The sequence below is a fragment of the Electrophorus electricus genome, chromosome 23 (genome assembly GCF_013358815.1).
Source record: "Electrophorus electricus isolate fEleEle1 chromosome 23, fEleEle1.pri, whole genome shotgun sequence".
NCBI lineage: Eukaryota > Metazoa > Chordata > Actinopteri > Gymnotiformes > Gymnotidae > Electrophorus > Electrophorus electricus.
Window position 1 is genome coordinate 1428060 of NC_049557.1, and position 9441 is coordinate 1437500.

The 9441-nt window shown below is 53.4% G+C and overlaps 1 protein-coding gene across 1 annotated transcript in view; it reads left to right on the forward strand.

The window, feature by feature from the left end:
• Positions 1 to 366: 366 nt before the first annotated feature.
• gcn1 (GCN1 activator of EIF2AK4) overlaps positions 367 to 9441 on the forward strand; it is a 22628-nt gene continuing 13553 nt past the window's right edge. The window contains exons 1-22 of the mRNA XM_035522203.1: positions 367 to 374; positions 718 to 772; positions 1701 to 1803; positions 1934 to 1997; positions 2101 to 2232; positions 2352 to 2460; positions 2843 to 2941; positions 3080 to 3214; positions 4845 to 4913; positions 5004 to 5112; positions 5226 to 5300; positions 5480 to 5608; positions 5700 to 5750; positions 5844 to 5942; positions 6032 to 6205; positions 6367 to 6519; positions 6774 to 6866; positions 6963 to 7038; positions 7188 to 7347; positions 7467 to 7656; positions 8240 to 8370; positions 8853 to 9031. Of these exons, the coding sequence (XP_035378096.1) occupies positions 367 to 374; positions 718 to 772; positions 1701 to 1803; positions 1934 to 1997; positions 2101 to 2232; positions 2352 to 2460; positions 2843 to 2941; positions 3080 to 3214; positions 4845 to 4913; positions 5004 to 5112; positions 5226 to 5300; positions 5480 to 5608; positions 5700 to 5750; positions 5844 to 5942; positions 6032 to 6205; positions 6367 to 6519; positions 6774 to 6866; positions 6963 to 7038; positions 7188 to 7347; positions 7467 to 7656; positions 8240 to 8370; positions 8853 to 9031 (2393 nt within the window). The remainder of the gene's footprint in view (positions 375 to 717; positions 773 to 1700; positions 1804 to 1933; positions 1998 to 2100; positions 2233 to 2351; positions 2461 to 2842; positions 2942 to 3079; positions 3215 to 4844; positions 4914 to 5003; positions 5113 to 5225; positions 5301 to 5479; positions 5609 to 5699; positions 5751 to 5843; positions 5943 to 6031; positions 6206 to 6366; positions 6520 to 6773; positions 6867 to 6962; positions 7039 to 7187; positions 7348 to 7466; positions 7657 to 8239; positions 8371 to 8852; positions 9032 to 9441) is intronic.

Below are 9441 nucleotides of genomic sequence, written 5' to 3' on the forward strand. Positions count from 1 at the left end.
ATAGAGCACATCCTAGTACAGTACAGTAGGTTAGAGTCCAACATACCAATGAACTAGAACACTAGAATACAGGGATTGAGTAGTACACAATACATAAGGTCTATCTTAAACAATGATAAGTGCAATAAACAAGTGCTAGAGTTTGTTAGACAACATCAGTCTACATTTGTATCGGGGTCTGGATTCAGCTGAAATGCAATCACATCTTGCAATTCTAAAACGACGGATAGTTTTGAAATTCCAGCTTAACTTTACGATTGGATTAAAACGAGGAAAATTAACATACAAGTGTTAAAAGAGTTGGTACAAGGTGCATTAATACAAATAAATAAAAGGCACTATATCAGGTTCTCACACCGTGGGATCATGATACAGTGTGAGTCAATATTTATGTATTTGTGCTATTGTATCTCGGCCCATCACCTACTCTTCGATTTGCACGCAACTTTGTTTTAAAACGATAACAAAATAAAAGTTATGCAACAGAACTAAGAACGTGGTTTTTCCCAGCAGGCAATAAATCCCGGTAATACAAAAATCCTGATTTGTCTTAAACGCTAGATTTTGGGTTATGTATGTATTGCATAAGTGCAGTTTGAATGCGCGGGGGGGGGGGGGGGGGGGGGGGGTAGTAGGGGTAGTAGAACGGATCCTTGAGCGCTGACCTCAGAAAACCTCAGGCCTGACCACGTGACTGAGGACTGAATGGCCCGGAAGGAATGACACCAACTCTTTCCAGATCAAGACCGGCAAGATGGTGGCGGACGCGCAGGTTCGTGGCACAAATACAGTTTTGTCGTCGCGCATAAACCGGAGATGCGGTGTCGTATTCAGAAGCCTTTAAAATACCGAAGTTTAAGGCTTGCAGACGCCGCGATGCGGTTCTGTAGGGCACCGTGTCCTTTTAAACGTAACGATGAAGTTAAGCTAGCTAGCCTAGCCGGCTAACACTACTGCTCAGGCTAACCAGGTTAGCCTGCTCGCCCTCGGCTGCTTAAATAAAGAAATAACTAGATAATTCTACCTAATTCGCGAAGAAAACTATATAGTTAGTGTCGTTATATATATCGCGTTTATACAAGTAACTGTGGCTACCGTTGAAAGCGTTTGCAGAGTCGCTGGACGTGCGCCTGAAATGTGATGAATCAGCTGCTGTAACATCGCGCTGTTCGGCGACATAGTTGAGCGAAATGCTGGATTTTCTGGCTTTAACAACGTTTAGCTAAAGGGTAACCGTGCGGAGAGTAGAGCAAATCGAAGAGTGGGTGATGGCCCGAGATACAATAGCACAAATACATAAATACTGACTCCTAGTCAAATGTCCAAGTCAACTAGAAATGGCATGTGTGGTCAGGTGCACTTATCAGAGAGCACGCCGTTGGCTCTGCAGTCCAACTGCTGCCAGCAAGACTGGAATTTAACAAAATCCCTCCCGCCCCGATAGCTGAAGGTCGCGGTGGTTAGAGCGGGGGTTTTACATCTTACCTCTTGCCATTTCTGCATTGGAGAGTAAGCGCAAGCACTTTTTCAGTGGCATTAACCATGTCCATCTCTTTATAGTGTTGCACCTGAGAACGTTCAGTGTATGAGGCTCCGGGCAACGTGACAAACATGGCCTGCTCTGTTGTGTGTGTGTGTGTGTGTGTGTGTGTGTGTGTGTGTGTGTGTGTGTGTGTGTGTGTGTGCGCGCGTCATGGCAGGTTTCAGACACGCTGAAGAAGTTTGCTGTGAAAGTGACCACATCAAGTGTTAAAGAGCGCAGGGAGGTCTTTGGAGAGCTGAAGGAATGCATCAGCGGAAAGAGTGAGTGTTCTTGAGAATGAGAGAGAGTGTATGTATGTGTGTGTGTGTTCCCATAAAATCGAAGCTCTTCAGAAAGAATTCTGCTGTTGCCTCTGATTAATTGTCTCCGTGCATTGCTGCATTCCTTTAGGCCTGCCTGAGCCGGCCATCAAAGGCCTGTGTAAGCTCTTTTGCCTCACCCTCCATAGATACAGGTGAGGGGAAACCGAGGTGTCCTGTTTACCTTAAAACCATCCGCATGCCAGAATGTAACGGGTGTTAAAGCCACGAGTGACCTGGGTGGTGCGTGTGTGTCAGGGACGCGCCCTCGCGCCAGGCTGTGATGTCCGTCATCGACCTGCTCGTCCAGTCGCAGCCCGATGCCGTTGCCGCTTACCTGCCTCCAGGCCTTCTCTGTTGCGGCGTCGTCAGCAAAGGGGTGGCGCCCGGGTAAGACCACGCACGCCCGTATGATCCACCGCGGCGATGGCGTGGTGACGCGTTCGTCGGTGGTGACCTTAGAGCCAGCAGTCACTCTTCTTTTTCTGGTTTGTTCTCCGTTTGCACAGGAAGAGCTCAGCATCGGGCGCCTGCTGTGCCCTCTTGTGGACGTGCTTGGTAGCGCGCAAGGCCTTCCCCAGCACGGAGAAGAGAGAGGGGCCGCACTGGAAAAAACTCGTGAGTCAATTCTGCTGAGGCGGTTGTGTTGGGTGGCACCGTCAGGCCTACATACTGACCTTAAATGATTCCAGATGGCACATGCGATTAAGAAGGTGTTAATAGTGGAATGTGTTGCTTACACGTAATTACACGTTCAGTCTTCTGAGTCTTCAGTGCGGCTACACTGCAAATTTTGGGTTTTGTTTCTGCTCCGGCACCCATTTTAAAAACAAAAGGGTTTATTAACTCATGAGTCAAGTCACGTGTTTTGGGAGCAGGGAGCACAAAACTAAACTGTACACTGCAGGGGTACACCAACCGACTGGGGCGTACTGACCCGAAAACAAGCGAGAGGCTGAATCTGTTCCCCCACTGGTTGTCTTTGTGTTTGCGGGAACAGGTGGAGGTGCAGAGTCTGCTCCACGCCGAGGTGGTGGGCGGAGCATCGCGGAACGCCATCAAGTCCGTCACCAAGAGGCTCAACAAGCTGTGGAAAGACGTGAGCAGTTGCTTGTGTGATCGGTCGCCCGCTCACGAGCGTAGCCTTTTAACCTCACTCGCTCGCGTCTGTTAACCGTGAAGCTCGTTGTCCGGGCTGGAGTGCGCCTGAGTCTGAGAGTTGTCCCCGTGTTTCCAGAGTCCGTGCCTGGTGGATCAGTACATGGCTACCCTGCTGAGTCTGGAGCCCAACCCCTCATCCATGCCGCTGCTGGCCGCCTGTGTGGACGCGGCTGCCACCCAGAGGGACTTGGCCACCATCGACAAGCACAAGGTGGGAGTCTCTCTCTCTCTCAACCCCTCTCTCTCTCTCTCTCTCTCTCTCTCTTGCGCTCTCTCTCTCTCTCTCTCGCTCTCTCTCTCTCTCTCTCTCTCTCTCTCTCTCTCAACCCCTCTCTCTCTCTCTCTTAACCCCTCTCTCTCTCTCTCTCTCAACCCCTCTCTCTCTCTCTCTCTCTCAACCCCTCTCTCTCTCTCTCTCTCAACCCCTCTCTCTCTCTCTCTCTCAACCCCTCTCTCTCTCTCTCTCTCTCTCAACCCCTCTCTCTCTCTCTCTCTCAACCCCTCTCTCTCTCTCTCTCTCAACCCCTCTCTCTCTCTCTCTCTCTCAACCCCTCTCTCTCTCTCTCTCTCTCAACCCCTCTCTCTCTCTCTCTCTCTCTCAACCCCTCTCTCTCTCTCTCTCTCTCTCTCAACCCCTCTCTCTCTCTCTCAACCCCTCTCTCTCTCTCTCTCTCAACCCCTCTCTCTCTCTTGCGCTCTCTCTCTCTCTCTCTCTTGCGCTCTCTCTCTCTCTCTCTCTCTCTCTCTCTCAACCCCTCTCTCTCTCTCTCTCTCTCTCTCTCTCTCTCTCTCTCTCTCTCTCTCTCTCTCTCTCTCTCTCTCTCAACCCCTCTCTCTCTCTCTCTCAACCCCTCTCTCTCTCTCTCTCAACCCCTCTCTCTCTCTCTCAACCCCTCTCTCTCTCTCTCTCTCCTCTCTCTCTCTCTCTCTCTCTCTCTCAACCCCTCTCTCTCTCTCTCAACCCCTCTCTCTCTCGCTCTCTCTCTCGCTCTCTCTCTCTCTCAACCCCTCTCTCTCTCGCTCTCTCTCTCAACCCCTCTCTCTCTCTCTCTCAACCCCTCTCTCTCTCTCTCTCTCAACCCCTCTCTCTCTCTTGCGCTCTCTCTCTCTCTCTCTCTTGCGCTCTCTCTCTCTCTCTCTCTCTCAACCCCTCTCTCTCTCTCTCTCTCTCTCTCTCTCTCTCTCTCTCAACCCCTCTCTCTCTCTCTCTCTCTCTCTCTCTCTCTCTCTCTCTCAACCCCTCTCTCTCTCTCTCTCTCTCTCTCTCTCAACCCCTCTCTCTCTCTCTCTCTCTCTCTCTCTCTCTCTCTCTCTCTCTCTCTCTCTCTCTCTCTCTCTCTCTCTCCTCTCTCTCTCTCTCTCTCTCTCTCAACCCCTCTCTCTCTCTCTCAACCCCTCTCTCTCTCGCTCTCTCTCTCGCTCTCTCTCTCTCTCAACCCCTCTCTCTCTCGCTCTCTCTCTCAACCCCTCTCTCTCTCAACCCCTCTCTCTCTCTCGCTCTCTCTCTCTCTCTCTCAACCCCTCTCTCAACCCCTCTCTCGCTCTCTCTCTCTCTCGCTCTCTCTCTCTCTCGCTCTCTCTCTCTCTCGCTCTCTCTCTCTCTCGCTCTCAACCTCTCTCTCTCTCTCTCTCTCTCTCTCTCTCTCTCAACCCCTCTCTCGCTCTCTCTCTCGCGCTCTCTCTCTCTCTCTCAAAACCCCTCTCTCGCTCTCTCTCTCGCTCTCGCTCTCTCTCTCGCTCTCTCTCTCGCTCTCGCTCTCTCTCTCGCTCTCTCTCTCGCTCTCAACCTCTCTCTCTCGCTCTCTCTCTCGCTCAACCCCTCTCGCCCCGTGTTGTCCTAGGCGGCCCTGCTGGACCTGTACACGAAGACCGTCCTGATGAGCAAGACCCGGCCGCAGCAGCACATCCTGGTGAGGGGGGCGTGGCCGCGGGGGCGGGGCTGTGGGGGCGGGGCCGATTCGAGGCTCCTAACCGAGCACTTTAAATGTTCCCGCCTTCAGGACAGAAGTGGGCCGCTGCTCCGCCACGTGACCCATGCTGAGTTTAAGGAGCTGCTCCTGCCCACGCTGCAGAAAGCCCTGCTGCGCAGCCCGGAGAACTGCATCCAGAGTAACACACACACATATTGCACATGAAGAGAGTGTTTGAGAGTAGCATGAACGCGCGCGCGTACTGCACACGAGGAGAGTGTTTTGAGTGTTTTCTTCTCCTCCTGTCTTTAGCCATCTCCTCCATGCTAGACCAGCTCACTCTCGACCTCAGCCAGTATGCTATGGACATTGGGAAAGGCCTGGCCAGTACGTTGTCGTCCCCCTCCTTATATTTCTTTATATTTCTGAATTTGTATGTGTTTGGGTTTTTATTTCTGTGTGCGCACACGTGCATGCGTGTGTGTGAATCTTTCTGATTGTGTGTGTTTCTGACTCTGCATGCATGCGCGTGTGTGTGTGTGTGTGCGTGTGCGTGTGTGTTTCAGGCCAGCTGAAGGCCAGTAATGCCGAGCTGATGGAACAGGCTGTGCAGGCTGTGCAGAATTTGGCCCAGCAGTGCAGCGACCCGAGTGCTGTCCACGACCTGGTGAAACATCTCTTCAGCATCCTCACAGGTCAGCGAAACACACGCGCACGTCTGCATGCCTGTCCACACGGTGCCTCTGTCTCTTCCGTACGATCACGGCCGGTCTCCATTGGTTGCAGGCTCGGAGGGGAAGCTCACTGCTGTCGCCCAGAAAATGAACGTCCTGTCAGGTAAGCCGTGCTCCATACCTGTCTGAACGGCAAGAGGTGTGTGTGTGTGTGCGCACGTGTGTGTGTCAGGCATGTGATGGGCTCTCTGTCCAGGTCTCGGGGGCTGCAGTCATCATGCTGTCTCCGGACCCTCCGGTCAGGCCCTCAGCTCCAGCGTGGCCGTGCTCTTCATACCCCTCCTGCAGCAGGAAGGTGAGGCTCCACCCACCCCCCCCCCGCACCACGCCACCGCCGTGACATCTCGCTGATCCGGTGCCGTTTGCGTGTACGTGTGCGTGTAGTCCACGAGGGAACCCTGGTGCATGCCGTGGCAGTGATGTCTCGCTGGACAACACGTCTGACTGTGGACGTGCCGGCAGCTCTTAGAGACTGGCTAAAGAAAGCCTTCACGCTGAAGACGTCCACCTCACCTGTACGCCACACGTACCTGCAGGCCATGCTCGGAGTCTTCAAAGGTCAGTAAATGGCGTTTGAGAGAGAGAGCGAGCGCTCTTTCCTTTTTGGCGGCAAATGATTTTCCTTACATGTCTTCTGTGGATTGTCATTCCTGACACTCTCTCCGTCATGTCCGACGCTCTGCCATGTCTGACGCTCACACGCTCTCTCTCTCTCTCAGGGGACGCCCTCAGTCAGGCCGTGGACTTCGTCCCTCTCCTCGTCCAGGTGGTGGAGAAGGCGGCGGCACAGAGCTCCCAGCATGCCCTGCTCACAGAGGGCGTGGCAGCTTCGCTGCTGCTGGCGCGCCTCTCCACGCTCAACTCGCTTCCCGGTGAGGTGCTCCTCGACGCTGCGTTCCACTGGCCCGTCTGTCTGCTTTGTTTTTATTTCCCCAATCGTGATAATATCCATGAAGTCTAAATACAAGAATTGCCCAAGTCTGGTTGTGATTGAGCCAGAATGGCTGACTCGTGGCTTGTCGGAGCATAGCCGTGGGCCCGCCGTGCTCATGGTTACGCTGGGCGTTCCCCGCCGAGTTCCTCCAGCCGCATCTGTGGGTCTTCACGGGGTGTGTTGTGTCCGCAGAAGCTAAGCTCGCCTCCTTTTGGAACCTGATCCTGGATGAGAAGAAGCCGCTCTTCACCACGGAGAAGTTCCTCTCCCAGGCCAGCGAGGAAGGTGGGTGTGCGTGCGTTCGCGTGTGGCGCCGCGATGGCTTGGCCCTGTGGCGAGTGGAGAGGGCTGACCTTTGTCTTCTGTCTCTCACCCCCCCAGCGCTGTGCACAGTCCTGCAGCTCTGTGAGAGACTGTTCCTGGATCAGCCGCACAGACTCAACAACAGCAAGGCCCAGTGAGTTCAGCCAGGGAAGAGCCAGAATCACGCCCCTGTCCACGCCGCCTTCATGATCCCTGACTCTCTCTCTCTCTCTCTCTCTCTCTCTCTCTCTCTCTCTCTCTCTCTCTCTCTCTCTCTCTGGGTGCGGGGGCTGGTCTGTTTAGGATGTACCATCGTGCCCTGGCGTCCGTGCTCCTGTGTCGGGTGTGGCGGGTACGGAAGTGTGCCCAACAAAGCGTGAAGAAGCTTCTGTCCTCGCTGGGCGGCTCCGGCCTGGCCCACGGCCTGCTGGGAGAACTACGTGTCCTCATTAACAAACACACAGTAGGCCTGCTTTTCCATGGAAACGTAGAAGTTGGGAATACAAGGGCTCTTCCAGTTTCCCGGTTCATCCAGTGCGTTTTCCAGTCCATCCTCTTTCTCAGTCCTTTGCGCTCCCTCAGGTCCTGCCCCTCGAGGCGCTCCAGACCGAGGCCGGGGAGACGAGCGAGCTCGGCCGCACGTACGTCCCCCCGCGGGTCCTTCTGGAAGCCCTGTGCACGATCTGCTCTGCGGCTGGCCAGTGGGGCGACCCCGCCGAAGCCAAGAAACTGGCGCTTGACCTCCTCGTTGTCAGCCACCACCCTTCCATAGGTCAGCCGCCACCACCGGCTCTGAGGCCGTAAACGTGTGGGTCGGGGCTCGCGTCGGTCCTAAAATCACTCGGAAACTCAAAGCGTTCCCGAAACCTGCCGAGCACAAGCCTCGCGGGGTCATTAGACACCTACCGTTATTGAATGTTAGCATTTGTTTTCAGACTGAGTAAAAACCTCCCTGCAGCTTCCCTGCAGGATTAAAAATTGAAAATGGAATGAAAGGTTTTACCTTTTAAATTTTGTAAGTGTATTTGTAGCTGATTGTTGGAGTACGACGAAGACAGCCAGCCACCGTTAGCAGTCCAATGAATAGTGTAGAATGTGTACTGTAGCAGCTTATGATCGGGGAACGGAGACCCCCCTCCCAAGAGAGCGCAGGGACACCCAATCACCACACACGATAGACCAATCAAATTTGAAGATGGTTTGAAATGTGTAGCACTTTTCTACACTGAATACATGCATCAATGTGACTCTCAAACGTGTGTGTGTCTCTCTCTCTCGCTCTCACTCGCGCTCTCTCTCTCTCGCGCTCTCACTCGCGCTCTCTCTCTCTCGCGCTCTCTCTCTCTCTCCTGCAGCTGCAGTGGCTGCCAGGAGAGATCTTTGGCCCGTGCTGCTGGCCAGCATGAAGATCGACGCGGCTGAGTTTATCGACAGCCACCTGAAGCGCATCCTGCCTCTACTGCTGGAGGGAAACGCTGACACGCAGGTCTGGCCATCCCTCCGTCTCCTGCATCAGCTGAGACTCGCCCGTGCCTCTAAGCTTAGGAAGCAGCGACTAACTCGCGACTAACGTTTGAGCTTCTCGCCACCGGTGTGGGTTCTTTTAAAAACGTTTTAAAATTGCATACTAGTGCAGTTCGCAAAGTTTGAATGACGAACGGGAGCTGTTAACAGTGCCTAACTGGAACGTGGCTTGTCGGCAACTTTAGTCCGTCCTCGTCGATCACGAGGTTCCTCCGCCATCGCCTGTCCCGGCCGAGCCGCGGAAGCCATTCCGGAAGCCTCTGCTTCCTTGGTGGCGGGACTGATCCTTTTTCATGCAGAGGTCTTTGCCATTTTTCCTACTCTCCATGTTGCTGTCAGCCATGACGCTGTTTTCCCGGGCTCCCTCTAGCACCTGGTGGCGTCATCCAGGAAGCACCGGAATGTTCCGGTCTGAGGAACATGCCCCTGTCCCTCTGTGTCCAGGCCGTGCGGAACGCCGTCGGCGAGCTGTCCGCGCTGTCTCCCGATAAGCTGCTGCCGCACGTGATGGAGCACGTGACGCGGGCGCTGTCCAACCCGGCACTGGGGAGGGTGATGCAGCAGGAGTACGCCATCTTGCACACGCCGGAGGGGGAGCTGTACGACAAGAGCATCATCATGAGGTAGGCATGGCGGGGGGCGGGGCTGTTGCAGCCACATGGCCGTCTACAGAATGTTCTGTGCCGCTTTCTACTATGCAAGGTGAGGTTTTAACACTTTAATAAAATGTCAGTCACAGTTGATAATTGGGGAACCTGCCTGATTTACAGTGAAAATGTATTCCAGCTCAAGCAATTGCCTAATCAATTTTATTATTTTCCCATTTTCTAGAAGTTACAAACTACTAACTTTAATATATTGTCTAATTGGTTCATATAGGATTTCTAGTAAACACAACTAGGAGTGAAATAACAATTTGTTTGCAATGTGCATGAGGTAAACAACATACAAATAAAGTGACCTGGGTGAATAATGCAAATTAATAAGGAACAGGTATTGAAGAGAAAAACAAAACACACTTGGCAAATAACAG